General features: G+C 41.2%; 1 protein-coding gene and 1 non-coding gene across 2 annotated transcripts; one reads left to right on the forward strand and one right to left on the reverse strand.

Annotated features, from left to right (window-relative positions):
- Window positions 1–3,951: 3,951 nt before the first annotated feature.
- LOC133814860 (uncharacterized) lies at window positions 3,952–5,013 on the reverse strand. Its single transcript, XM_062247769.1, has one exon. It carries the CDS (start codon window positions 5,011–5,013, stop codon window positions 3,952–3,954), a length of 1,062 nt encoding a protein of 353 aa, XP_062103753.1.
- A 20,156-nt stretch (window positions 5,014–25,169) lies between these two features.
- Window positions 25,170–25,276, forward strand: LOC133820663 (small nucleolar RNA R71). Its single transcript, XR_009887066.1, has one exon. It is a non-coding gene; the product is annotated as a small nucleolar RNA R71 (small nucleolar RNA).
- Window positions 25,277–25,855: the final 579 nt, after the last annotated feature.

Raw genomic sequence — 25,855 nt, forward strand, 5'->3', positions numbered from 1 at the left:
TCCATTGACTTTCCAAGTACGCCTAGGTGTCCAAAAGAAGCCTAATCAAAATGCTTCAACAAAATATGCTTTGCTGCTGCAAACCTGCTAATTCAGTAATCAAAATTCAACGTAGATAGTTGCGCATGTTAGTTGATTCTTTGTACAAATATTTATCCATGAAACTATTGTCTTCAACCCATTAGCTATTAAGAACTACAAAAAAAAAAAAAAACTAAACTTAACTAAGATCATAAAAACAAAAAAGTTAGCTACAAAAGCTAATAATAAACTAACATCACCAACGATTTTTCTACAATTATAAGTTCAAAAGCACATAAAATAACTCTTTATTCAAGAGTTATCACACCACCAAACTTACAACATTACTCGTCCTCGAGTGATGAATCTAAAAATAAAACACAAATAACAAAAAGACACAAACTAAACAACAAAAGAATAATGAAACAACAAAAACAAGACACAACAACGGTGGAAAAGCTTTTCTTTGCCAATGGTAAAAAGGGGAAAGCTCTCGGGAAATTTTTATTTTGAATAAGAGAAGCTGAATTTCAATCTTTCACAAACTTTAAACCATATTCTTCAAATATTAAAGTTGCTGCCAAAATATGAATCAAGTGTTTCACCCTTTAGTGCATGCATAGCTTTTCCTAAACATTTTCAATCACCAAAAATCAAGCTAGACCTTGATCCTAAAGCTTAAATAATGCCTCCATAAGTTACTTAGCGATTCCCTCTCCACTAATGTAGACAAACACCACACCAAAGATCGATAGGACTTTATCAAGATTGTAGTGATAGGCTAAGGTGAAGGCAGTATAAGAGGGATTAATTTTGGCTCAAATTACCCTAAGCACCTCACTCTTTCTAGGACCTAAATCAATGCACACATAAATTTCCCCATTGAACACCCCACAACAAAATATAACTCTTGTCACTAGCCTTTATTACGAACATACAAAGACAAAAACTAAAACAAATATTTCTTTTATTTGAAGAGTTACACCCCCAAACTTATTTACAAACATAATTACCTTTTTGTTTTCTAATTTTCTTTTTTGAACTTTGCTTTGATGCAAGGGAGTGCACTCTTTAATTTTTACTTTTGAATTTTTTTTCTTTTTGGATTTTCTATATTTTTTTAGAATGATAATAAAAAACTAGATGGCAAGAGAACAAGAAAAATGAGAATACACTCTCCCCCCAAACATAAAATCAACATTGTCCCCAATGGTGAAAACAAGCAAAAGAAGAAAATAAAAACACTCATCCAATGCCTCTTGCACTCTCTACGCCTCTCAACCCCCCAAAATACAACAATGAATAAATCTTATAAATATCAAGGTGCTAAAGGATATGGTGAAAAGAGGTGATTATATATATATATATAAAGCTAGGGTAATAAGCGGCTAAACAAGAAAACGAGACTTAAGCTCAACGGGGTGACTAGGGATAAAATGCATAAAAGGTAGGCTTCAAAGGCTTAAACGGTCCAAGGATGGCCTAAATCATGTCATCGTTGTGGTGTTGTCTAGGATGTCACCTCAAGGAAAACCACTAATCAATTCTAGAAACTCAAGCTTTCTCAAGAAACTAGCTCTTTCTAGGGTCTTAAAAATGTTTAATCAAGCTATGCACACACTAAAAAGAAAAACACTCTCATCATCAATTGGTAGCAACATTCACACCCAAAGAATATAGTTTAAAACTTAAGAAAGATAGACATTCAGCTTCAACTTAGATTTATTATCTTTTTGGTTTTTTTGCAATATCGTCATTGTAGCGCACAAATTTTTTTTTTATATATTCAAATTTTGTGCTTTAGTTTATTTAATTGTTAAGTGTTGTGAATTATTTTATTTGTTTGTTTAAATTAATTGTTCGAATTGTTTGGTAGAATTTTTGTGAATTTAATTGTTAATTGTTAATTTATTTATTTATTTTAATATGTGAATAATTGAGTTTTGGTTGAATGCACCAAGGTGCATGGTAGGTAGTGATACACCCTAGTTATTGAGTGTGTTCATGTGCATGGTTCCATGGTGCACTTGTGTAGAATTTTTCTACACATTTTATAGTTTCCTTATATTAGATTTATTTAATTGAAAAAAAATAAATAAATAAGAGGAAAGGAGAAGTAGCATGTAGCATGGTGGGAAAGGAGGGATTTCATTACCATTTTTTTTATTTGGGTGATTTTAGATAAAATAGGAAAAGATGTTGTCCTCTTTATTTCCTACCAATTAAGATAAAATCAAATAAAATTAAAATAAAAGAAAATAGACACAATTAGGAAACTTGCCAATTTTGATTCTTAGGCTATTTTGGCTAGGTTAGAATAAAGAGGGAAGGAAAAAGGGAACAACGCATTATGCTCCTTGGGCTAGCGTGCAAGAGAGAAGTAAAGAGAGGGAGAGCATGAAATTAGAGAGAGAGAGAGAAGAGGAAGAAATAAAAGAGAAGAAGAGGATTTTGAAGGTCTTTGGTAAGTGTTCTTAAGTTTATGGTTTGAATCCTCTAAGGTTTATCTATATTTTCTTGATGCTATGAACTCCCTCCTTCTCTTTGTTTTGATTTTTGAAATCATTAGGAGAGTTTGAATAAAGGTGGTGGCCATTGTTTCAGTCCTTGAGTTCTAGCAAGAGAGGTAATGGGTAAACCCTTTTTTAGGTTTTATGGCTTTGTTGTTCTTACATTTTTTTTTTTTTTTGTGATTTGAGAATATTTTTTGAGGATGATGATATATTGTGTTCTTCCCCTTGATTGATGATTGTCTATTAGTTTTTATTGTTGTATGACATCCTATAAGGATTCGGCCAAGCATGTGTAGGGGATTTTATCATATATATTTTTTTCATGTGCTATGTTGGATTCATGCTCTAGGGTTGTTGTTTTCTCATGAACTTTGAAAAAAATCACACCTTTAGTTTTGAGAGATGATTATTTTTTAAATCATGATGAGTTTAAATAATAAATCTTGCTGTATGTTCTTGATGTAGACCTAATGATTTGGTTCTTATAAAGCATGAGAATTTTTGTGATATATTTTGTTGGTTGAATATCCTAGGTGTGTTTCGGCCTAGGGGTATGTTTAGGGTTGTGATATTTTTTTTCATGATCTTGTAAGATGCAAAAAGAAAACATGAGGTGATGATGAGAGTTTTGGCTAAAAGGGTGTAATGCATGATGAGTAGTTTGATATTTGTGTCACCCATGCAATTAAGAACATGCTAGGGTTTGTGAATTATTTGTATAGATTTAAACATGTGTGGTTATGGTGTAAATTTTTGTGAAGCATGATGTAAAAGATGGATTCTTGATGAATATGTTTGCTGATTTTGTGTTTAAGTGATGAGAAATATGATGAAATTAATGATTTTGCATGCATAAATGATTTTGCAAATGCTACGATGTGTTTAAGAAATTAAAGGAAATTTTAATATACATTAAAATAGTGTTTTACTCAAATAAATACCTACAGATTTTTATTATATTTTTAGAGAAAATATGAGATTTTAAAGACAAGATGGTGATTTTTGAGAGTATATATTGTTGCTTGAATTTTTGGTAAAATATTGGAAAGTCTTGTAAATGAAAGAAAATTTGTGTGTTTATGAAATAATATAACCCTAAACTATGTCAATATTAAAAATAGTATTTTTAAATATAACCATGAGTGTTCATTTTAATAGATATGATTTTTTTTTATTATTAAGAAAAATGTTGAGATTAATTCACTTGTGATTTTTAAATAAATTAAATGGTGGCTGAAAGTTTAGTTTAATAAATTAAAAATAATTATTTGATCATCACTTATGAATTTATTCTACTTAAAATTTAGTCTTTTTTTTTTTTGATCAAGAAAGATGAATTTCATTAATCACAAACCAAATACATCAAGGCTAAGTCCAAAGGACCAAACATATACAACCAAACAAAAGGCAGCTACCTTCAGTAGCTAAGTTTAATGCCTCTTACATTCTTATGGGTAAAACAACTAAGCCTAAACATGATGTCTTTTTTGATCAATTCTATGACAGCTTTAACACTAAGAGAATAGTGATGAATATAACAAATGTTCCTGTTATGCCAAAGATAATAAACAGTGGCTGAGAAAACAGCAGCCACTAAATAAGCATGAATACCCCCCTTCATGTCTTCAATCCAAACAATCCAAGCAGTGAAACAAAGAGGCCAAGTGCATCTGACCCAACCTTGAATCAGCTGAACCACCTGCTGAGAAAAAAGGCATTCAAAAAACAAGTGGTTGCGGCTTTCATCAACCAGCTCATAAACAGGGCATAAAACAGAGTCAAGAACCATAAACACTCTAAGAAGATGATCTCTGGTTAAAATTTTAGAGTTAACAACTTGCCATGTGATGAATTTATGCTTGGGAATACTCATTCGGCTCCAAACAAACTGATGATATTTGACCGAAACTTGGTGAATAAGCCTAGCATACAACAGCCCAATTTTAAACTTCCCATGACTACTCGCATTATCAATGTCCTCCTGAGCAAACAAGTTACGTAATTGGCAAAGTTTTTTCCAATACCAACTTATGTCTGTCTTGAGCTGGTAGTGCCAGAAATTATTACCTTTTAAGTACACCGCATGAATCCACTTAACCCATAAAGTCTCCTGTTGATGGTTTATTGCCCAAATATACTTCCCAAGCATGGCCTTGTTCCATTTAGATCCTTCACCAAAGCCCAATCCTCCAAGAGATTTCAGCAAACAAACTTTAGACCAGGCAGTGAGATGAAAATTACTCCTAGCCCCATTGTTACCCCAAAGAAACCACATACATAACTTGTCAACTTCTTTGATAACACTTTGAGGCAATAAGAAAATTTTCATCCAATAGTTACGCAGTTCAAGAAGAACAGAGGTAATAAGCTGAACCTTTCCTACATAAGATAAATGTCTACTAGACCAAGTGTGAAGATGGAGCTTAATTTTTTTCAAAATTTCACCACAGTCAGCCTCTTTCCATTTAGTAGGACGCATAGGAATCCCCAGATATTTGAGAGGGAAAGAGCCTTCCTCAAGATGAAGCACTTCCTATAACTGAGTCTTATCTTGAGCAGATATGCCACCAAAGAACACTTGAGACTTGTTGAGATTAGCCTTCATACCCGAACTATTGCATAAATCATCAAACATCTGTTTTATAATCTGAACAGAGCCATAGTTAGCTTTGCAAAAAATCACTAAATCATCAGCAAAACATAAATTGATGATTTTGAGACTTTTACACATAGGGTGGAACCGAAAGGCAGGTTGCATAGCTCCAAATTGAAGCAGCCGAGACAGGTATTCCATTACTAAAATGAACAGTAATGGTGATATAGGGTCCCCTTGACGAAGCCCCTTAACCCCTTGAAATCCTCCCTGCAGCCGCCCATTCAGCATAAGTACATATGAGGTACCCCTGACACAAACCATTACCCAGTTTATAAATCGGGTAGGGAATCTAAAGCAGATCAACAATCTTTCGAAAAACTCCCAGCCAACTGTATCGTAAGACTTGCTAAGGTCGATCTTCAAAACACATCTCGGGGAGGTGTTCTTCCTATTATAATTCTTAATCAAATCCTGAAAGATGAGTATATTGTGAGCTAATGATCTCCCTCAAATAAACGCTCCCTGATTAGAACTAATTATAAACGGAAGGACTTCTGAAAGTCTACTGCAGAGCATTTTGGAAATGCATTTATATAGAGTGTTGCAGCAAGCTATGGGTCTATAATCTACCGCTCTGCTAGGAGCATCAGTTTTAGGGACCAAGGTTAACACTGTTTTATTGATCTCAGTAGGAATCCTTCCAGATTTGAAAAAATCCAACACAGCCACTAACATTTCATCACCAATTTGCTTCCATAAAACTTTGTAAAAATCTAAGTTAGACCTGTCCAAATCTGGGCTCTTAGTACCCGGAATGCTGAAAAGAGCTTTCTTCACATCAGCCTTAGTAAAATCTCTAATTAATCCTAGCTGCTTATCTATATCTAAACAAGGCCCAAATTCTATACACTCTGTTTTAACATACCCAGTAGCTAGACCAGAACTGCCCATAAAACTTTTGAAGTGATCTAAAAAATGATGAACTACTGAACTAAAGTCATCAATGATGTCCCCATGATCATTTAAAAAAGAAACTATCTGATTCTCCTCTCTCCTTTTTTTGATGCAAGCCTCAAAATAAGCATTATTCTCATCTCCTTTTTGCAGCCAAGTCACCTTACTTCGCTGAATCAAGAAGCTCCTATACCTTGCATAGTGAATTTTATAACTGATAGTTGCTTTCTTTTCTGCCTCCTGAGCAGAGACATCAAAGGGAAACTCTTGAACTTTAGTTAAAGCTTCCTGATAATCGCCTTTAGCTTGATGAAAACTTTGCTCAATATCCCCAATTTCCATCCTATTAAACTTCCTCAGAACATGTTTCAGGCATAACAGCTTCTTAGTCACTCCCCATAAGCCTCTAGCTGTCATAGGCTTAAGCCAATTTGCCATAACAGTTTCTTTAAATTTGCTGTGAGTGATCCAACAATTAAAGAACCTGAATGGTTGAACTCCTAAATTCCCAGCCGAATGAGTCTTAATGAGGAAGAAACAATGATCTGAATATACCTCCCAATGTAGCTCAGCAATGGAGTTCAGTAGAAAGTCTATCCACCCTTCATTAATAAATGCATGATCTATTTTTGAATAGATCCGATCTCCCCCCTCCTGTTTATTGGACCAAGTAAAGTTAGAACCTACATATTTAAGCTTAGCAAGATGAGAATGAGCTAGCCTTGCAGTAGAATTAACTAAATCATTAGCACCAATCTCCCTTCCTCCCACTCTATCATCAAAATCAAACACTGAGTTAAAATCTCCCACAACTAGCCATGGCAAGTTCAGAATTGACAGAGAAATAAACCCCTCCACATATCTAACCTCTCAACCAACAAGCTGAACCCATAAACAAATGTAATCACCAAATCCTGCTGTAAACCAGAGAACTTCACCAGACAATGTACGAATTGCTGGTGAACCAGTAACACTTGAACATTGACAAAGGATCTCCTCCACAGAACCAAAATCCTACCTTCAGCAGCCTGACTATTATAGTAATCCCAGTCAACCATCACTTTAGAAATCATATCTTGAACCTTATCTCCCTTTAATTTATTCTCTAACAGAGCACATATACCAACTTTATTCAACTTTAAGAGACGTAAAATAGCATGTTGTTTGTCTCTCTTATTCAAACCCCTAACATTCCAGCTAAGTATGTTTGTGCAATCCATCAGGATATGAATCAATTGGAACCCCACTCATTTCCCCTGTCACTTGTTCTTGAAGCACTTTAAACACATTTTTATCCCTGTCCAAATGTGAACTCACAGTCTTACCTTTGCTCTTTGAGGTCCTAATTTTCCTTGGAACTTCCCAGTTCTCTTTGTTTGCTGGAGATCGAACCAAATTTTGAATCTGAGCCCTGTCCTGAATCACAACTTCATCTGTAACAGTTACATCTGTATTAGTTTTTGTCTCCACCACTTTAGGCTCCTCTTGAGTCTCAGATGTCTCTCCTGTTGTTGCCTTAGCAGCCACTGAAACAGGAGCAAGATTGGTCGAATTTTGACCTGGTTTGCTCTTAGTGACCCAAGCTTTTGTTTCAGTTTTCTTGCATTCTGCAGCATTATGCCCATAGCCTTTGCATGTCGAACACCTAATGGGAAGCCATTCGTATTCCACAAATTTCTCCTGAAGTTGTCCACGTTCATTTACGAAATGGATTATGAAAGGAGGGTCATCTGTAATCTCCATCTCAACCAAAACTCTAGCAAACCTTATCATAGATCTATCCTTGAGTTCAACTTGTCCACCATAATAGGCTTCCCAATTGTACTAACCAAGGCACTTAGATAGTTTTTCCCCCAATATTGCAGACCTAAATTTGGCAAACGAATCCATAATGGAACAGATCGCACTAATCTGATCGAATCAAGTTCTTGAGTCCAAGGTCTCACAATAACCGACTTCCTATCAAACTGCACAATTCCATTCTCCAAAATAAAATCTCTTGTAACCTCATCATTGAACTTGACAATGGTGAGACCCATGTGCATTCTCACTACCCGTTCAACACCCAAATGACCCCAAATTCTTTTAACAAACCCTTCAAACACAGCAAATGGGGGATTTTCACCCCAAAACCATACATATCACAGCTGAATTCCAATTCTGAGCCTGTTCAGAAACCTCCTCCAAATCAATTTGGGCAACTTTCTTCCCATTTTTCATCAGTGGTTCCTCATAATGCAGCTTAGACGATTCATTAATCTGAAGTTTTTCTCTGAGATTCGCCCAATGAGACTGGGCAGAGGCTTGAAAGTCCTCCTTCCCGACATTTGAATCCAAATCCTTACCCAGATCATCATCCACCAGGTGAACGTGTTTACCCTCAGTACTCGGCCCCTGCAAATGTAATCCCTATTTTCCTTCCAACACAGCCGAAGAACCATCTACTTCATTCTGTAAATCAGTCTGAATATGAATGGAAGTTTCAGTTAGAATCGATGTTGTAATAGTCTCCTCAGTCCGAGCTCTAGATGCAGGCTTTCGAGTCACTTTCTTCTTCTTCATCGTGGAGAGACGAGAGAAACTTCACACGCCTTACTATATCTTTAAAATAATATAAATAAAATATATTTTTCCCACACCTAAAAATTACATTTTCCTCACAACAAGTTTGTAATTTTATTAATTTAGATAAAATTATTATTTCCTAAGGAAACATGCTAATTTGAAGTATTTTAAATAATTTCTAGCCTTTATTATTTCTTTGTAATTTAAAAATAATAAATGGAGTTATTATATTTTTAAATGACTAAATAAATTATTTTTATGAAATAAAAATAATGTTTTAGAGGTTTAATCAACTTAGTGATTTTAAAGAAATAAATAATGGTAAGAAAAGTATGTTACTAAATCCTTATTTTTAAAAGGATAGAAATAAGCGTGTATGAATTATTGTTTTTAACGTCACTTTTTAACAATGTTCCCACGTATGCATGTCGCATGCAAATGCATTTTTACGTTAAAAAATGTGTCTAATACTCAACCATGTGATTTTTATTTAAAAACCATACATGTAACATAGGTATAATTTGCATTATTCTTTTGGTGATTTTATGTGTAATTATGACTATTTGGAAATTATGAGTAGTTTTCACCATGTGTGCATGGCCCATGCACACATGGAGTATATGAGTTGGGCACAAGAAAGTATTATGTGATGCTAAAAACATGCTATTTGATTTTGGTTATAGGCTCGTTGTGAAGTTTGTCAGTTTTTGCTTTGCTTGGACTTGAGGTAAGGAAGTTAGATAAAATTTTGTTTATTTATGCTGTGAATGGTAAGATTGATTTGTATGAATAGAATGCTATGTACGATGATACGTTGTGCAATATGAAGTATGAAATGATATTTTGTGATGATGTGACGATGTTGATAAATCATGAAATTTCCTTTGTGTTGATATGACTGGGATGTATGTGTTTGGATGTTGATATGTAATGGTTGTTGGTGTGATGAACGCGACACAACAAAGGGGTTACTAAGGATATGAATACGTAACCCGAGTTACTAAGGATGTAAAGACGTAACTCATAGGGCGGACGTGCCAAGGTTATTCAAGGACCAGAGTTCCTGTTTACCTCAAGATGTGACATGGACAAGTTAGCGGGCCATGTTCACAAAGATATGATGATGATGCTTATGATGATAATATTCATGATGATTATGTATATGATGATAATTATTATAATGAATATGTTTATGATAACGATGATTATGATGTATAACAATGTATGGATATAAATATGTTTTTGTGTGTATACTTGTGTGTTATTTGTACTTCCTTACTGGGTTTTTAGCTCACCCCCTTACTTTCCCTTCCAGGTAGCAAATATGATTTCTCTCTGTCACGTGTGGTGATGTGGGGAGTTCCAACATCAAGGTGTGTGTTGCGTGGGGGCATCCTATGGACGAGAAAACGATCATTTTAACGCCAATTTCTAAAGAATAATGTTATGTTTCTTTTAACTTTTCAGTACTTATCAGTGGGACTTGAACTTTAATTATTTTGAAAATGTTGCATGAAAACTATTATTATCTTTTTAAACTATTCGGCCCAACTTGCATGTTTTAGCAAGACCCCACTGGGAATTTTCATATAATAAATGGCTTTCTTCTATAAGTTTATGAGCATGTAAAATTTTTACAAGTACTAGATTAGGGCGTTTTACAGTCATCGAGACCCCTAGTTATACACTAACAAAAGCAAAGATTATCCTCAATATATCAACCAAACAACAAGACAATGACACTAAACACAATAGGACAAAATAGAACAAAAACTAAACAAGAGACTAATAAAAGTAAACAACAAGATAATCTAAAACATAAATGAAGTGTAGAATATTAAAGACATAACAAAAGTTGGGTTAAAGTGGCTCCCCCCCGCCTATTCCTCGGAATCAGCATCTAAAGGAATATGGTCATTGTGAACAACCGGAGCGGTCCAATTCTCCAAAATGGAGCTGGGGAAATAAAGAAAGGCAGCAGTAGGCTTGTGAAGTTCCGCTGAAGGAACTAGATTAATGCTGCATCCCGATGTTTGGTGTACTTCCAGTAGGTGTGCTGCTAAGTTTCAAGGGACACCAACCACCCAATAATTTCCCGCTGTTGAGCAAGGAGGTCGTCGAGTGTAGGAGCAAGGGAGGATCGGGTGGAGGCGTTGTGGATGGCCCAGGTGCAGATACAGGCTCATAGTTCTGACTAGTGATGGTGAAGTCAATGTCTCGACGCTCAAAGAGCACATCTTCAGTTAACGCAGAAGGCACCCCAGCTCGAAGGCACAACTGTGTGATGAGCGATGGAAAGAATAACTTGCCCTTTTTCTTCTTGGCACAACTGATAATCTGCCTTGTAATCAACTTGCCCACATCAATACTCAAACCATCCAGCATACAATATAACAGAAGTACCCGCTCTTTGGATACCGTAGTGTTATGTGTGGTAGGTAGTATACGACATTTGAAGAAATAAAACCACACTCCAGCTTCAGGTAAAATAGAGGTGTGCAATAAAGTGTGCACACCACTGGAAGAAACACACCATTGAGCATCGGGAGATGTGACAAGCTGCAGTGCCTTGTCAAAATTTTCTAGTGCAGGGGCCACTACCATATTGTAAATGTGGAAATTTTTCCTTGTGAATTCTATTCACGAGTGAAGTTCTATACTACGAGACATCCTAAAAGGGCGTCACATGATGGTGAGGGAGTTGGGATAAGAGAGTCACCCTCACTAGGCGAGGGCCTTCGGCCACTTGCCAATCCAAACTTCACCCTCGCTATGCGAGGGTCCCCAGCTGGTCGTCTGTGTGTGCCCCGTTCCATTAGGCATCAAGCCTCGTCTACACTCGGGAGAAGAAGGTCAGCCTCGCTACGCGAGGCATCCTCGCTATGCGAGGGTGAGGCTTTGTTGTGGTATCCGTGCCCCTAGCCTCGCGACGCTGCACCCGGGGGAAGGAAAGGCAGCCTCGCTATGCGAGGGTGCTGCCATGTTACGACGCCCGTGTCCCGAGCCATGCCTACGCCTGAGGGAAAAGGGCCAGCCTCGCTACGCGAGGGTGTGGCCTTGCCATGGCGTCCATACTGCGAGCCTCGTGTCCATGTGACCCGCATAAGCCGGCCCTGACCCCTGGCGCCTTGACTTCTCAGAACACGCATAGGTTGAAGCCTCCTTGACATAGGCACGGGATCACTTGGAGGAGCCTTGTTGATATGCCAAACGAACATGGAGCATTGAACGGGGATCGATGAGGACGACCGAGTATAGAACACGTGCGCTGACACGGGGCGTATGGTTATGGAAAGAACAGAGGCATGACCCAATGATCTGCGTCTAAGGAGTAGTGGCGGTACGAACTTGTACGAAGAGTAGTGGTACCACTTGGACACCCCCGACCATACGCCAGAGCCGACAGTACTATGTCCTAGGCCACGACTCTGACACCATCAGGGTAGACACCACTACGCTCTGAGCCACTACACTATCAGAGTACCTGTGTACATCCCTGTGGTTTGGGACTTGTTTGTATCCAGGGCCAATAGAGCCCCCCCCCCCCCCCTATAAATAGTCTCCAACCCCTCAGGCTAAGGGGTTGGAAAACTGAATGTATGAAAAAGACTTAACAAATATGTGTTTCTGGTTTTCATTGTTGCCTGAGTTTTCTCCTGTTGATTAGTGTTCTTTCTATCTAATTCAAAGCTTCCTATAGTATAGAGATTGCAGTTTTCTAACCATCAATCGTTGACCAGTTCTTACCGTCAACAGTTTGGCGCCATTTGTGGGAACGTTAGTTTCAAGCTACTGTTCCACCATTGTTTCCGACAAGAAGAAGATGCCAAGACGCTCGAAGCGACTGAGGGAGACGTGGGAGGTAGAAGTTCACCTGAACGGAGTTCAGCTGAAGGCCTCCATGAAGGACGCTCCTCCACCCAGAGACGTGGAGCCTCCAAAAGACCCTGAGGTTCACGGAGGTGATAGGGTGGCCTCATCGCCAACCGCTCCACCTAGAGGGATTCCTCCAAGAGCACCACCGGTAAACGCTGATGAGTTCCTTCCTCCAAAACCGCCGCAGGCACCGAACTCCGGCCGGCAAGACCCGGGCCCTTCTGGCCGTAGGCATGACAAGCACCCCCGGGTCCACTCCGTGAGCTCGAGTTCGAAATCCCGGTTTTATGAAGAGGAGATACGTGAACTCCACCGTAAGAACCAAAGATTAGAAACCACCTTAGAAAACATGCAAGAGGTCCTTAACGGCCTGCTGCAGGGTAAGTCCAGCGTAACCTTGCCCAAGAGGAAGGAGAAGGGACGGGAAACCACTGTCCCAGTAGACGACGGGAGGACCAGATACTCCACCAGCAACACCCCTAGGGAGAAGCCGCATGAGCATCCCGGACCGTCGAGGCCACCCCAGGGGCCAATGCAAGGGAATAATGGATAACCTCCCAAGTAGATGTAAGCCTTTTATCTATTTATATATCGTTGTAATCTGACTACTATGAATGAAACTATTTTCCACTTCGTATGTTATTTACTTCTTTGTGCAAGCATCAACTAAAGTCCCCGCCAAGATAAATCTCATCAGATACTTGGGGGGGTAAGACGACAAAAGTAAACAAAAAAAAAATCTCTCATATTCAAAAGGATTAGCTACCCTTATGAATATCAAGGGAGCAGTTTAAAAGGATGACCTCTAAGGAAAGGTCGACACCCCAAGAGGTGACGCCGTAAGGAGAGAATCACCCGATAAGTCTAGATCGGCCATTAAGCCGGCTAGCCCAAAAAGGGTCTTACAAGGAACCCTTGGAAAAAAAATAGTACTATGTATAAGGACGAGAAGGACGCTTCTCGCAAAAAGTAATAAGCGCGCGCAAAGAACATAAAAGGACCACAACAGCCCAACGGGTTAACGTGTCCTTACAAGTATAATCAAGGTGCACCAGAAAGATTATCTTCATCAAATCAAAGAAAAACATATAGCCCACGAACAACAGTAATAAGAGGGACTCGCCAGAGCCCCTTAAGTTTGATAAAAAAAAAACAAAAAGAGAAGAAGTGGTGTGAGGGATTACACACCCAAAGCATACATAGACTGAGTACAAGGGGACCTACAAATCTCCACCTCAACCCTGCCACTCAGAAATCCTCTCGACGGCACAGTCCCCAAAAGAAGATAAGTCAACAGCGGGGTTAGTCCTCCAGACAGCATGCAACATTTTCTCGATTATGCGATCCTCAACGGTCATAAGCTCAGCTTCGAGCACAGTGATCCTCCCGTTCAGAGTTTGGACGGTAGCCTCCAGCTGAATGTTGGCATGAGAGGTTGATGCAGCCCAGGCCAAGGCGGTATCCCTCTGGCATACCGCCTCGGCCAATTGACTTGACAAGGTATCCTTTGCAGTCTGAGCCACCGATAGGTTCCCCAGTGCCTCCTCAAGCTCGTGTTGCAACCGTTGGGTCGATGAAGAGTGGGAGGCAAGCAGTCGATGGTTCAAAATGGAAGCCTGGGTGAGGGCGAGAATATAAAGCAAAGCCTCAAGGGTTAGACGATATGCCAGAAATAATATAAAAAGTATATATATGGCCAGCACAAATGAATAAACCAAGTATCACGACAATTACCTGCAGGGAGACTCGCATGTAGGCGCTCTCTAGCTGAGCCTCAGGGACATCGTGTAGCGTCCCCCATTCACCTTTGGGAAAGTTTCCTAAGTGATGGCTCATGGCTTCCCCATATTGGCTTGCCAGAGGATGATCTTGAGGAATAGAATCATGAGCTGGGCCGGGAGAGGCGTGAGTACCTGCCGAGGCCCGCTTTGGCAAGGAGGGGGACCGGGAAGGCCCCGACCCATCTGTAGTGGTGCGGGGGGCAGAAGAGTGCGGAGTCGCTTCCTGGGGTAAAGAGACGCATGTGGATGCCCACCTAGGATGCCTCCTCGGGGGTGAAGGAGCCCCAACGAAAGAAGGAATGACAAAATTCCTTCTAGGCACAGAGGGGCAAGGGGCAAGGGCATCGAAGGCAAACTTGCCGCCAGGCATTAACGGCGACATCCGAGAGGAAGCACCGCCAGTGTGGCCGTCATCGGCTACACCCTTAGCCCTGCCAGCAACAGAGTACAAGCAGGAGTAGTTCTCAGACACCACGGTCTCCTCAACGTCCATATGGTCACCCAGGGAGCAGACATAATCCCTATCAGCAGCTTCATCATAATTCCTTTCATCTTGACCATATACCCACGGACTCTCAAGTACGGGTGCCACTGGGGGTAAATCAACAGAGACGGGCGACGCGGGGCGCGGATCCTCAGATTTAGGGGAAATGGAGCATAAGGTAACTTTCTGGTCCGGGGTTAGCAGCCCGCACGAGTGGAGATTGCTCTCTGTGAAAAGGGCGCTGGCTTGTTTGCATGCCTTCGGCATAGCCAGGATTTGTATTACCCAGTCATGAGCCGCCTGTTTCAAGTTGGGACCAACGACCCCTAAGAGACCTGCCATCGAATGAAAGAAAATAACCACAGTTACAAGAACTATAAAAAAAGAAAAAGAGAAGTCGAATAATAAGAGAAATTCCTGGTATATGGGATCAAGGTGAGGATAGCCTTACGTGGGGTGTTGAAGCTAGAATATCGGGTCTGCCCACTGTAAGTATAGAAGTAGTCTGACTTCCACGCCCCCCTATTGGAAATAGATCCCTCCAAGAGGGAACTCCCTTTAAGGGCCGCGGCTTTCTGGAGTTGGTAGAACCCGGGGGCCGACGTATTCTCCCTCAGGGTAAAGAAGTAATGAACCTCGCTTGTTGAAGGCCCCCTAGAGTACACCTGATGGTACAACACATACAAACAACTGAGCATCACCCAGGAGTTGGGGGACAATTGTAGTGGCGCCAATTCAAGGTAGTCCAATACTTTGATGAAGAAAGAGTGGAGTGGCAGAGCTCCACCAGATCGGATTATGGCATCGCTAAATGCCACGAACCCCTTTTGCGGTGTGGACGCGCGTTCCTTGCGCTGTGGTATAACGAACTTGAGGTTCAAGGGTAACTTATGGGCTTTCAGCATGTTGCCCAATTTCTTCAGGGTAACGGTAGATCTTCCGGCGTCATCAGAAGTGTCCAAGGCTCTCTTCGGCATCTCGGATACCTGGACAAAGTAAGGCAGTTTATGAGCGACAGAATTTCTTAGGGTCCTAGAAGATTCCCCACATGTCCTATGTCTACCAGCTCTTTGCTTGACCCTAGGGCACAAGACATGGGATAGGAGAGGGAACACGGGCGGCACCATGGAAAGGAACTCCGGTTCAACCAACTCATGTCTACCGCCTTCAAAGGAGGAATCCACGTAATCAGGAGACTCATCACGACAAAAGGAAAAAGGCTCAGGGGGCAATTTTTCTTCTAGGCAAGCAATTTCGGAAAGGCAATCCTCGAGGATTGATTGTAGTTGGGAAATGTATGTCGCTTGACAGGGGAAGAGATCAGAACCCGCGTCCCCGGGATAGGATTCTAGCTCCCTCTCCAGACAGTACGCCTTATGTCTAAGGTAAGATAGTCTCCTGAGGTAGAGCGCCCGCACACCCCCACGGTTAGAGGGTTTACGTGCGTCGCCCCCCGAGTCGGAGGAGGACAACTCAATAAATTCAACATTAGACGGACCTTCGGGACATCGCCTAGATGCCATGGACAAGCTAAGACTCGAGGGCGTGTACGCATAAGGGCGACTCAATATCTACAACACGAGTGTGAGGGTATAAGAAAAGGGCCTGTGTATGGATACTGGAGAGGCTATGCGAAGAAAATGTTAAACTCTGAAGAATGAGTGTCATACAACCAACAATTCTACCCTCGCGTAATCAATGCAAAACAAAAGGGAGAAGAGATGAAGGAAACCTACCTGTGGGAATACGAAGCTGAGAGGGCACGGGGATAGACTTGCGAAAGAGCAGGAGCAAGACCGAAGGAATAAGGGAATGCCCAGCGTCACCACGAGGCTAAAGAAGAAAAGGAAACAAAAAAAAAAATTTATAAAAAAAAAAAGAAGGGAGGAAGAGAATGAATAACTAAAATAAAAGAAAAAGTACCTCAAGAATGCTTTGAAGGAGAATGGAACCCTTGAACTCTTGAAAATAAGTTGGAGGGCATGCCACTAGGCTAGGCAAGTCTTGGTGTAGAGAAGTTGTTTCAAACCTTGGAGTATTTATAGGAAAAGTCAATGCTCCCTAGCCATTGGATCTATTTCCCCATAAATGGTGGAGATCAAGAGTATGGGTAATCTTGGGATCCGCGATGGAGGATGATTGGTCCTTATGCAATCTTAGGAACTTACATGGATCCCCCAAGTGTTAGGTGGCTATTGTGTTTCTTTGAACACTAAAAAGAAACACAACTCCAAGCCACACTTCGGGCTTCTTTGAGCGACGTTGGAAAAATTTCCAAGGCTAAGTCCCCCAAGGCTGGCCGTGCATGTCAAGCAAGAGAAATAGAGAGAGTCTACAAACACACTTAAAAGTGTACTTATAGACTCGGGGGGAAGTGTAAATGTGGAAATTTTTCCTTGTGAATTCTATTCACCAGTGAAGCTCTATACTACGAGACATCCTAAAAGGGCGTCACATGATGGTGAGGGAGTTGGGATAAGAGAGTCACCCTCACTAGGCGAGGGCCTTCGGCCACTTGCCAATCCAAACTTCACCCTCGCTATGCGAGGGTCCCCAGCTGGTCGTCTGCGTGCGCCCCGTTCCATCAGGCATCAAGCCTCGTCTACACTCGGGAGAAGAAGGTCAGCCTCGCTACGCGAGGCACCCTCTCTATGCGAGGGTGAGGCTTTGTTGTGGCATTCGTGCCCCTAGCCTCGTGACCCTGCACCCGGGGGAAGGAAAGGCAGCCTCGCTATGCGAGGGTGCTGCCTTGTTACGACGCCCGTGTCCCGAGCCATGCCTACGCCTGAGGGAAAAGGGCCAGCCTCGCTACGCGAGGTACCCTCGCTATGCGAGGGTGTGGCCTTGCCACGGCGTCCATACTGCGAGCCTCGTGTCCATGTGACCCGCATAAGCCGGCTCTGACCCCTAGCGCCTTGACTTCTCAGAACACGCATAGGTTGAAGCCTCCTTGACATAGGCACGGGATCACTTGGAGGAGCCTTGTTGATATGCCAAATGAACATGGAGCATTGAACGGGGATCGATGAGGACGACCGAGTACGGAACACGTGCGCTGACACGGGGCGTACGGTTATGGAAAGAATAGAGAAACGACCCAATGATCTGCGTCTAAGGAGTAGTGGCGGTACGAACCTGTACGAAGAGTAGTGGTACCACTTGGACACCCCCGACCATATGTCAGAGCCGACAGTACTATGTCCTAGGCCACGACTCTGACACCATCAGGGTAGACACCACTACGCCCTGAGCCACTACACTATCAGAGTACGTGTGTACGTCCCTGTGGTCTGGGACTTGTTTGTATCCAGGGCCAATAGAGCCCCCCCCCCCCCTATAAATAGGCTCCAACCCCTCAGGCTAAGGGGTTGGAAAACTGAATGTATGAAAAAGACTTAAGAAATATGTGTTTCTGGTTTTCATTGTTGCCTGAGTTTTCTCCTGTTGATTAGTGTTCTTTCTATCTGATTCAAAGCTTCCTATAGTATAGAGATTGCAGTTTTCTAACCATCAATCGTTGACGAGTTCTTACCGTCAACACATATCATTATAATAAACACACTCAAAGCTGTCCAGCCCAAATATTGAGTTAATAGCCTCACCAGAAAATGAAACAACCTTATCTCGAACGATCACTTCAGAATTCCCAGAGGATGCCATGTTAGTGTTAAACTCATGCTCCAATGGAATGAAAGCATGCTCTAGTTTTAAACAAAAAGTTTCCCAATTGTGCTGCTCAATGACATCACTAATGAAGGCTGGCACCTCAACAGTGGTAGGTAGAAATCCTTTTCGGGGAGCAACTTCTTTGTCTTAATGGACTCATACTTTTCCCTGACTTGAGTAGAAACAAATTTCTTAGCGGGAACTGAAGGGACTAGATTTTCTTGGTGCTTGGGGTCGGCACAGCAATAGGTTTGGGCTTGGGCACAACTTTGGTGGTAGCGAAGGTCTTTTGTGTCTTGGGTGGAGGTGCAGTTGATGCGGGTTTGGCTGGCCTTTTTGATTTTGGTATGGTGGGTGTTGTCTTAGTTGTTTGCTTGGTAATTGTGGGGGTAGGGTCATTTGCAATGACTGGGGAAGGCATAGGTAGTGGGGCGGTTGTTGGGACAGAGGGAATCTGTTTGGCTGGTGATGGTATAGAGCTTGGGGCAGTAGATTTCTTTTTGGGTGGTGGTGGGGTAGAGGTTGATTTGGATTTCTGTTTGGCTGGTGGAGGGGTAGAGGTTGGTTTGGATTTCTTTTGTTGAGCTCTTGCTTTAGTAGCCATATTGGCAAAAAGGGAGTAGATATATTACAAGTGAGAAACACAGCAAAACGAGCACCCAAACAACAATTACCCTGCTTATCAATCAACAGAATGGCAACTTAGAAACAAAGCAACAAAGCAGTATAACAAGCACCAAGAACAATATGGCCAACAAGCTGATAAATTTCGAATGACTACCCCCAAGATCAACAATTAGCTAGCCAAGATCCCAAAAATATTCACAATAATAGCACAGGAACATGGAAAATAATACCCAAAATGGAACTGCTAGACCAAGAGAGTATTTGCCTTACTGACACTCTGAGCTTGCTGAGGTGCGCAAGGGCTCGGTCTGATTTGTTCTAGGCTCTGGCTCGGATTGGGTTGTGAGAAGATACAGCTAGTGAAAACCATCCTCTGTGCGGTGCATGAGCTGAGTTGTGCCTAGGTGCCGAGACTTGGGGTTGCGTTTGACCAACCCGGCAAATGGGCCTTCAGTACACAGGGTTCGGTGGCTTGGGGTCGCGTCTGACTAAATCGGGTAGCTGGGCTCTTGGATGACAGGGGTGAGAGCTTGGTGAGGCAGGGCGGAGGCGTGCCTAGGTGCCTTAGATTTGAGGCGCCTTGAGTGCGTGAGTTGGGCTGGAAGGCACAGTCGGATTCGCACTTGGGGGAGGCACGCAAAGGTCAATTGCGCCTAGGTCCGAGGGGATGGTGAGCAGTTTGGTGATGGGAGTCTCTCTCTCTCCTTCGGGTGGCCATGGGCAGTAATGATCGAAGGGGGTCGTGGTCCAAGAGAATGGTGTTGATGGAAGTTTATGGTCAATACGGGTTAGGGGAAATAGGGCATTCGGGTAATATATATATTTTTTGTATATGATATATATGTTAAGTATTATATTTTTTAAGTTTTTTTTTTAAAACGGAACCGCGGCCCTCACTTGTGCCTGCCCAAATTGCCACCATTTTGCCTAAGTTTTGCTTCGGCAACAAAAATTTGACGTAACCCCTCCGTTTTTTCGGAAAATTTTGTTCCCTATTTTCTGAAGCAAAAAATTTACAAAACCATCTGACCTAGAACTAACTTCCAGAATGCCAATTTTTCACCTTGTAACCCCTGAAACACAAGAACAAAAGTAATACCACTTCTAAAAACAACATAATCACATGAAATTAAACTAGCAAAACTAAAGAACTAAAAGAAATTAGAACAACAACAACTACTTATATATATTTATTTATATATTATACATTATATATTTTTTATGTACATATTCTCTTACCCTTCTTCCTTTTTGGGTTGTCTTATAATTAGTGCCTGAATCACTAGACAACCCATAATAACAACAACTTTAAGGATCTGCCAAAGCGATGGAGGTCTTCTCGCGGTCGACCTCACCTCCCCACTAATGTTTCAAGCACTACCCATTCACTTTAAATTCCCTTCCGGATTGATCTTCTTGAACTTCAACTGCTCCAAAGGGATAAACTTTCACCACGGTGAATGGGCCTGACTAGCGGGACTTCAATTTGCCAGGACACAACTTCAAGCACGAGTTGAAGATTAACACTTTCTGCCCCTTCTCAAAAACTCGAGCTTGAATTTTTTGGTCATGCCACCTCTTAGTTTTCTCCTTGTATAGCTTAGCATTTTCATAGGAGAAAAACCTCATCTCTTCCAGCTCATTTAATTGTAATTTTCGAGCTTCTCCAACAGCTTGGAGATCCATATTCAACTTCTTAGTGGCCCAATATGCCTTATGCTCCAACTCAACAGGAAAATGGCAAGCTTTCCCAAAAACCAAACGATACGGTGACATTCCCAAAGGGGTTTTGAATGTCGTTCTATAGGCCCAGAGAACATCATCTAATCGCTGAGACTAATCCTTTCTACTAGGACCACTTTCTCTAGGATTCCCTTGATCTCTCTATTGGATATTTTCGCTTGACCATTTGTTTGAGGGTGGTGGGATGTGGAAATCTTGTGTTTCACACTATATTTGGCTAAGAAAGCCGCCAAAATCTTATTCACAAAGTTGGTGCCCTCATCACTTATAAGCACCCTTGGAGTGCCAAAACGAGTGAATACATGCTTATGTAAGAACTTTACGACCACCTTGGAATCATTGGTAGGACTTGCCACTGCTTCAACCCACTTGGAAACATAGTCAACCACCACTAAGATGTACAAATTTCTGAATGATGGTGGAAATGGCCCCATGAAGTCGATTCCCCAAACATCGAATAATTCCACTTCAAGGATGCAATTAAAAGGCATTTCATTCCTTGTTGAAATATTTCCAACACGTTGGCATCGATCACATTTTTTAGCAAATTCATAATCATCCTTGAAAATAGAAGGCCAATAGTACCCCAATTGAAAAACTTTAGTTGTTGTCCCTTGCCCACCAAAATGTCCACCATAAGGAGTTGAATGACAATGCTCTAATATACTTGAAACTTCATCCTTAGGCACACAACGCCTCATGATTCGATCTGAACATTGCTTGTACAAATAGGGCTCATCCCAATAATAAAATCTCACATCATGAAAGAATTTATTGAGCTGCAGCCTATTTAAATTAGGTGGTTGTAAACCACTCACCAAATAGTTGACAAAATCAGCATACCATGGTGTAGTGACTTGGTTCGCCACCAACAATTTCTCATCGGGGAATGTCTCTTTAATATGCCCTTCACCTTACTTTTCACTTCGAGCTTCAACTCTAGATAAATGGCCAGCCACTTGGTTCTCCGTTCCTTTTCTATCCCGAATTTCCAAGTCAAATTCTTGAAGAAGCAACACCCATCAAATAAGTCTTGGCTTAGCATCCTTCTTGGCAATTAGATACTTGATCGCTGAATGGTCTGTGTAAACCACCACTTTAGTCCCCACAAGATAAGCTCTAAACTTTTCAAAAGCAAACACCACCACCAAAAGTTCTTTCTCGGTGGTGGTATAGTTCAATTGAGCATCGGCTAATGTCTTACTTGCATAATAAATGGAATGAAACGCCTTCTCTTTTTGCTGCCCAAGTACGACACCCACAACAAAGTCACTAGCATCGCACATCAATTCAAAAGGAAGAGACCAATCCAAAGCTACAATGATGGGTGCAGAGACAAGGGCTTTCTTCAAAGTCACAAATGCTTCTTGACACTCCTTAGTGAACTCAAATGCTCAATTTTGCTCAAGTAAGGAACAAAGGGGCTTGGAGATCTTTGAAAAATCTTTTATAAACCTCCTATAGAAGCATGCATGTCTCGAAAAGCTTCTAATCCCCTTGACTGTAGTAGTTGGTGGTAATTTTTCAATGACTTCAAGCTTTGCTCTATCCACTTCTATTCCCTGCTAGAAATTCTATGGCCCAAAACAATGCCTTCTTGTACCATGAAATGGCATTTTTCGCAATTGAGTACCAAGTTTGTTTCTTCACATCTCGCCAAGACTTGTTCCAAGTTGGCGAAACAAGTGTCAAAGGACTCACTAAATACTAAAAAATCTTCCGTGAAGAGTTCAAGAGATTTTTCCACCATATCTGAAAAAAATTGCCATCATACAACGTTGGAAAGTGGCCAGAGCATTGCACAACCCAAACGGCATCCTTTTAAAGGCAAAGATACCATAAGGACAAGTGAATGTAGTCTTCTTTTGGTCTTCTAGCGCAATGGAAATCTAATTATAGCCTAAATACCCGTCAAGAAAACAATAAAACTCATTTCCCGCCAACCGATCAAGCATTTGATCAATGAATGGTAGCGGGAAATGGTCTTTCCGAGTAGCCTTATTCAACTTTTGCTAGTCCATACAAACACGCCACCCCGTCACTGTTCTTGTACGAATCAACTCATTATTTTCATTAGCCACCACCATGACTCCACCTTTCTTAGGAACACACTGAATCGGGCTGACCCAAGAACTATCCGAAATTGGGTAAACAATTCCATAATCAAGCCATTTAATTATCTCTTTTCTAACAACTTTTAAGCCTTCGCTACTGCTCAATATAATTATTACAGCAATCTTCCAACTGAATTGTATGCATACAAGATAAGGGACTTATACCCTTGATATTCGCCATGGTCCAACCAATGGCCCTTGTTTATTTCTTCAAAACATCAAGCAACAGCCGCTCGTTTTCAGCTCCTAACATGGCTGAAATAATCCCAGGCAAAGTCTCATTGTCTCTAAAATAGGCATACTTCAAGTAATTAGGAAAAGGCTTCAACTCTAACTTTGGTGGCTTTTTAATAGAGGGCTTCAGAAGCTTAAAATTCCCTTCCGACAAGTCCAAGGACTCAAACGGCTTCCTAAATTTAGTAAAGGGCTGCTTTGACTCCACCCATGTAACATGGTTTTCTTCCTCTTCACTTAAGTCTTCAAGCTCTTCAATTGACCTCACCCCATTCCATCTTTAAAAACTTCCTTGTGGAATTTTTTATCGACAATTGACTCAATTACACTCAGCTGAGAGCATTCCTCAATCTCATCTGGAAACTTCATAGCGTTGAACACATTAAAAGTCACTTGTTGGTCATTCACCCTCATAGTAAGCTCCCATTTTTGTACATCAATCAAAGTCCTCCTGGTAGCTAGAAATGGCCTACCCAAGATAATAGGAACATCTTTATCCGCTTCATAATCAAGAATGATGAAATCGGACGGAAAAATGAATTTATCAATTTGCACTAGAACATCTTCAATTTTTCCTTTCGGGTGTGCCATAGAATGATCTGCTAGTTGCAAAGTGACTTTGTTTGGCCTTGCTTCTCCAATTCCCAACTTCTTGAAAATCGACATGGGCATCAAATTGATACTAGCCCCCAAGTCACAAAGTGCTCTACCAACATCTCTACCACCAATAGAACAAGGAATTGTAAAGTTGCCCGGGTTTTTCAATTTAGGAGGAATTTTATTCTTCAATATAGCACTACAACCTTCAGTCAAAGCCATTGGTTCAAATTCTCCAAGTCTCCTCTTCTTGGTTAAAATATCTTTCAAAAACTTCACATAGTTGGGCATTTGCTCCAAAGATTCCACCAACAATATATTGATGTGAAGCTGTTTCAAAACATATAAAAATCTTCAGAATTGACCATCTTGCTGCTGCTTTTGAAATCCCTGAGGAAATGGTGGAGGCGGCTTGCTCATAAGCTTCTCTGTTACATTTTGCTAAGGAATTGTTGTAGCAATTGCTTCAGGATTAGCATTTGACATTTTTGAACTTACAACTCTATCTTCTTTTTCCACACTACTTTGGATTGAAGTGGGCTCGCTGTTTCTTTTAGAATTATCCTCAGTCAACTCCTGATTTTTACCACTCCTCAAGGTAACCGCCTTGCAATGCTCCTTACCATCTCTCCTTGGATTTTCGATATCACTAGGCAAGGTTCCTTATGGTCTATTCCTTAGCTCATTAGCTAGCTGCCCCACTTGAATCTCTAGGTTCCTCAAGGATGTCACTTGGCTCTGAATCACAGCATCGTTCTTTGCCATATATTATTTCATTAAACTCTTCATCGAGCTTGATTGTGACACTTGAGGATGAGATGGTTGAGTTCTTGGTTGTTGTTCAGAAACCCCTGGTGGATATGTATGCTTTTTTGCATTGGTGCTTTGCTTGAACTAGCTCCTTGACCTACCCCCCCACCCCCCCCCCCCCATGAAAAATTTGGATGCTGCCTCCACCCTGGATTATAAGAGTTCGAATATGGGTTATTACAGTTGGAATTTTGATTCCCCACATAACAAACTGAAGCAAGATTTAAAGGACAACTCTCAAAAGTGTGTCCATCTCCATAATAAACACAAGACACATCAGCAACATGTCCCATAGCAACTGGTTGTACCATTCCCTCCAAACTCATGTTCTTGAGAAGGTTATACATTGAAGAAACTTGAGCGGTCAAAGCTGTCAATGCATCCACTTCAAGTACACCAGCCACTTTTCGACTTGTTGATGCTCTAGCATTGGACCATTGGTAATTTTTGCTTGCAATCCTTTCCAAAATCTTATAGGCTTCATTGTAGGACTTAGATAGAATAGCCCCATTAGTTGAAGCATCCAACACCGTGCGAGTGGAAGAATTGAGCCCATTATAGAATGTTTCCATTTGTATACAATGCAGAATCCCATGGTGTGGGCATTTCCTCAATAACTCTTTGAATCTCTCCCAAGCTTCACAAAATGATTCATCTTTCGGTTGTTGAAAAGACATGATTTCATTACGAAACTTGGCATTTTTGGTAGAAGGAGAGTACTTTATCAAGAATTTTTCAGCCAACTCATTCCATGTATTCACTGAGTCGGGAAGAAGTGTGTTGAGCCAAGCTCTAGCTCGATCCCTCAAAGAGAAAGGGAAAATTTTCAATATTAGGGCCTTGTCACTCACTCCTTGTATCTTGAAAGAATCTCTCACCTCCAAAAATGAACGAAGATGAAGATGAGGATCCTCAGTAGGCAGCTCACTAAATGAACAAAAATGACCTACTGTTTGTAACATTTGGAAAATCACGGGCTTTAACTCGAATTGGGGTGCTTGAATTTCAGGCCTAACAATGCCCGAATTTAGCTCATTGAACATGGGGATAGAATACTCCCTTATGGATCTCTCTCTATCATCAGCCATAGGAATCGCGTTAGCGACATTATTAGCACCCTCAACTCCTTCAACCTCTTCGGCCATATTAAGGCGATTTTGAGCCCGTTGTTCCCTTAGTCTTATTCTAACTGTTCGTTCAATCTCAGGGTCAATAGGAGCTAGTTCAATGTCTTCTTGCTCGTTCATATAGTAGATCACCTGAGAAAACACATG

Source organism: Humulus lupulus, chromosome 2 (genome assembly GCF_963169125.1).
Source record: "Humulus lupulus chromosome 2, drHumLupu1.1, whole genome shotgun sequence".
NCBI lineage: Eukaryota > Viridiplantae > Streptophyta > Magnoliopsida > Rosales > Cannabaceae > Humulus > Humulus lupulus.